This window comes from Haplochromis burtoni, unplaced genomic scaffold (assembly GCF_018398535.1).
Source record: "Haplochromis burtoni strain Fernald_Lab_line unplaced genomic scaffold, NCSU_Asbu1 Contig_404, whole genome shotgun sequence".
In the NCBI taxonomy this organism is placed as follows: Eukaryota; Metazoa; Chordata; class Actinopteri; order Cichliformes; family Cichlidae; genus Haplochromis; species Haplochromis burtoni.
Genome location: NW_024582765.1, coordinates 440,247 through 443,394, shown reverse-complemented (window position 1 = coordinate 443,394; position 3,148 = coordinate 440,247). Strand labels below are relative to the sequence as shown.

The 3,148-nt window shown below is 44.9% G+C and overlaps 1 protein-coding gene across 1 annotated transcript in view; it reads right to left on the bottom strand.

Annotated features, from left to right (window-relative positions):
* si:ch211-57n23.4 (immunoglobulin superfamily DCC subclass member 3) overlaps window positions 1-1,586 on the bottom strand; it is a 22,619-nt gene extending 21,033 nt beyond the window's left edge. Inside the window, exon 1 of the mRNA XM_005944967.3 lies at window positions 1,306-1,586. Coding sequence (XP_005945029.2) covers window positions 1,306-1,354 — 49 coding nt within the window. The 5' untranslated portion in view covers window positions 1,355-1,586. The remainder of the gene's footprint in view (window positions 1-1,305) is intronic.
* Window positions 1,587-3,148: the final 1,562 nt, after the last annotated feature.

The window sequence follows — 3,148 nt, the reverse complement described above, 5'->3', positions numbered from 1 at the left end:
CAGCTGTGCTACTCTACTGCATAGAAATATGCCAAACGATTAACAAGCCAACCAGTAAATGAGACTAACTGGGCCCACGAAGGCGTCCGTGCACGGTGGCAGGGCACGCTGCGGTGCTGTAAACATTAGCCTGAGCTCTCCAGAGATTGAGATGTTAGCGTTTGTATGTTTCACTGCAGGAAACAGAGCCACCGCACACCCAGTGTTGTGGATTAAACCAGTGGGAGTGTGAGGGGGTGGAGGGCACGGTCACAGGCAGCTGGAGGAGGATTACCTTATAGTCACATATCTTTAATAAAGGCTCAATGTGAGCGCAGACTGCTGCAGTGTTATGGAGATGAAGGTGTAGGGGTGAGGTCAGTGAAGACTGAGCACTTCTGGAAGGCTATTGTCCTTCTGCACCCCCCACCCCCTCACAGACTGCTCTGGTGACCCAGAAAGCCGACCCCCTCCACAGGGTCAGAGGTCACTGACTCTCAGCTCGTTCTGTGTCTGAGTTAAGGACAGAAATCAAACTGCTTTGAACCTGCTGTGCTTTCCCCAAAAACAACCTTTTTCTGCCTCCAGCTCTGCGGGTTTCTGCATCACGACTAAATATCAATGAAAACTTCTTTTTTTCTTTTAGATTTTCAGTTTTATTTGAAATCCTATTTTGAATGTGTAGAAAAACAGATATGTGACATGTGTGTGCTGGGAATAGAAAGAGCTGATGATTGTTAGTGGAATATTAATAATCACCACCCAAATTACTCTGCAGAGTGGAGACGAACCCCATTAACCCCACCCCCACCACACCACCCAAACTGATATCCATTCAACGCTGAACCATCAGCATTGAAAATGTGTTGATTGGAGGAAAAGTGGGATAATTTACATCAAATCTGAAACAAGTTTAGTTATATCATCGGTTTATTATCGTCTGACAGGCTCGTGTTCCACAACAATACAGATATTTACTGTATTTATTATAAAGGATATTAATATTGTGATGTTTTATAAAATGCTGTCGATCTTTTGCATTGAGTCACTTCCACACTCACCAGCTTTGAGTGGGATAATCCACCGGTCTGTTTCCACACCGTGTGACTCTCGTGTCCACCTGCAGCCTGTGCAGGTCTTTATGAAACTTAAGGACAAACTAACAGCAGCACTTACCGATGAGCATACTTGTTTATCAAATGACAAAATGTTCTGCCCATTAATCACCATGAAACTGAACTAATATCAGTGTACAAACTCATAGAGCAGCAATCACACCATAATGTGTGAATATGTGCCAGTGCAGGTGAAGAGAGGTCTACTTACTGAAACTGTAGAAGGCTGTGAGCCAGCTGAGGAAGGTCACTAGTTTCATTCTGGTCTCCAGCGTCCTCGCTGTTAAAGCTTCTCACCCCGCGAAACCCCAAAATCCAAAAGAGGAAAAAGTCAAGCGGACAGCCAGTTCCTTCTGTGCTCTCCTGCTCCGTGTGCTCTTTGGTAGCATAAACGGACGCGTTCTGTGTCAGATCATTGCTCTTCTTCTGTCCTTCTCAGCATTCAGCCTCCACAAGGTTCATGTTCAAAGCTACTCTGAGCATCGGGCGAGGAAGAGACCTGAGCGTGGACAGAGCTCATTAGTTATTCTGCTTCATTGTTGTCAGTGAATGGACACTGACACCGAGGTTTGTGGCAGGTTTGCGTCCTACCAACCAATCACAGCCCCAGAGCAACAGAAGGGTGGTAGCTCAGCCCGGGAGCCGTGATTGATAATCGTTTACAGAGAGCTCTTCTGGTTGGCCGCTGCCTGATGGACCAGCTGTGGCCTGAGCCGGAAACCCCTCGCAGGCTGGCTGGAGTTGTGATCCTGGGATACTTCCACCGGACATAAAGAATCGAGTGGAAAATAGTCACAGGATTCACAGGAAATATTGTTCCCATGACGAACATGTTTGTGCAGACTGGAAGCTTTTAGCACACGACTTTTTTAATTGGCTGAGCTTTGCTCGAGTCAGGCTACAAACATATTAGGTGAAATGTGACAGTTGTTACTTCGACCTTTAAGTCAGTCGTGGGACAAATGTTAGAATCTTGAACCAATATTTTATGTACAGACGTGCAGTTATAGACTCCATACGAATCACTGGCTGAAGACTGACTTATTTATCAGGAGTTTTACAGATTAGAGATGAGTCCCCTCTCTCTCCTGTGCCCCGGCCCTTCTTAAGCTGTTAGTGTCAAAGCCAGTTTACCTTTAGTCATGTCTCTCTCCTTCGCGTCCCAAGGAATCCCTGAGTAGTGCATATGTCCCAGTTTCAAAACCATCGGGATACTGTATGGAAGGTAAATAAATGACTGAAGGTTCTCGTGAAGCCGTGTTTTATTTACAGCAGAACATTTGAAATGTTTCAACAGAGAAAAGAAGTTGAGAGGATTGTTTCCCGTTGTTGCCTCACAGAGAATCGAGCTGCTCAGCCGTCCTGGCTCTTCTGTGCCACGATGCACAAATGTGTTGAGGCCAGCTCACCTCACACACTCACACACACACACTCACACACACACACTCACACACACACACACACACACACATCCTGCTTTCATAGATGCAGTGTACACTTTCACACTGTTCTGCTGAAATATTTAAAAAGAGAATATCTCTTTAAGATATTTACATAGCTTTAAGCATTGAAGCTGCCATAGGGACCAATGCAACAGTATCTTTGTCTCTGTCTCTCTAGTCTGGAGATTTATTTGCTATTGTCTTCCCCGGGATAGTTGTCCCATCAAATTCACCCCAAAATCAGACTGATAAAATGGTCAGACTCTAGTGTGTTAACATTCATGCTTAGACACAAGATTAGATACGTTTAGAGAAAGAGAATGAATAAGATTTGTTCGGGTGGATTTCTAGGACAACAACCTCTCGTGTCTAAAAACAACAGGACAGCATGTTTGCTGTCCTTTGGACAGACAAGACCAAAGTGAAGATGTTTGTCCATAATTCACAGCAGCTGTTAGTACGGCAATGGAAACATGATTTCTGCAGCTTGCAGTCACTGGGTCAACCAATGACAGGGTCATTTACAGTTTTTTACAGACGCTAGGACACATTTCTCAATACTTAGGTCACGTTTGCAAAACTCCTCACACAGTGAGCACAACAGAAGTCTAT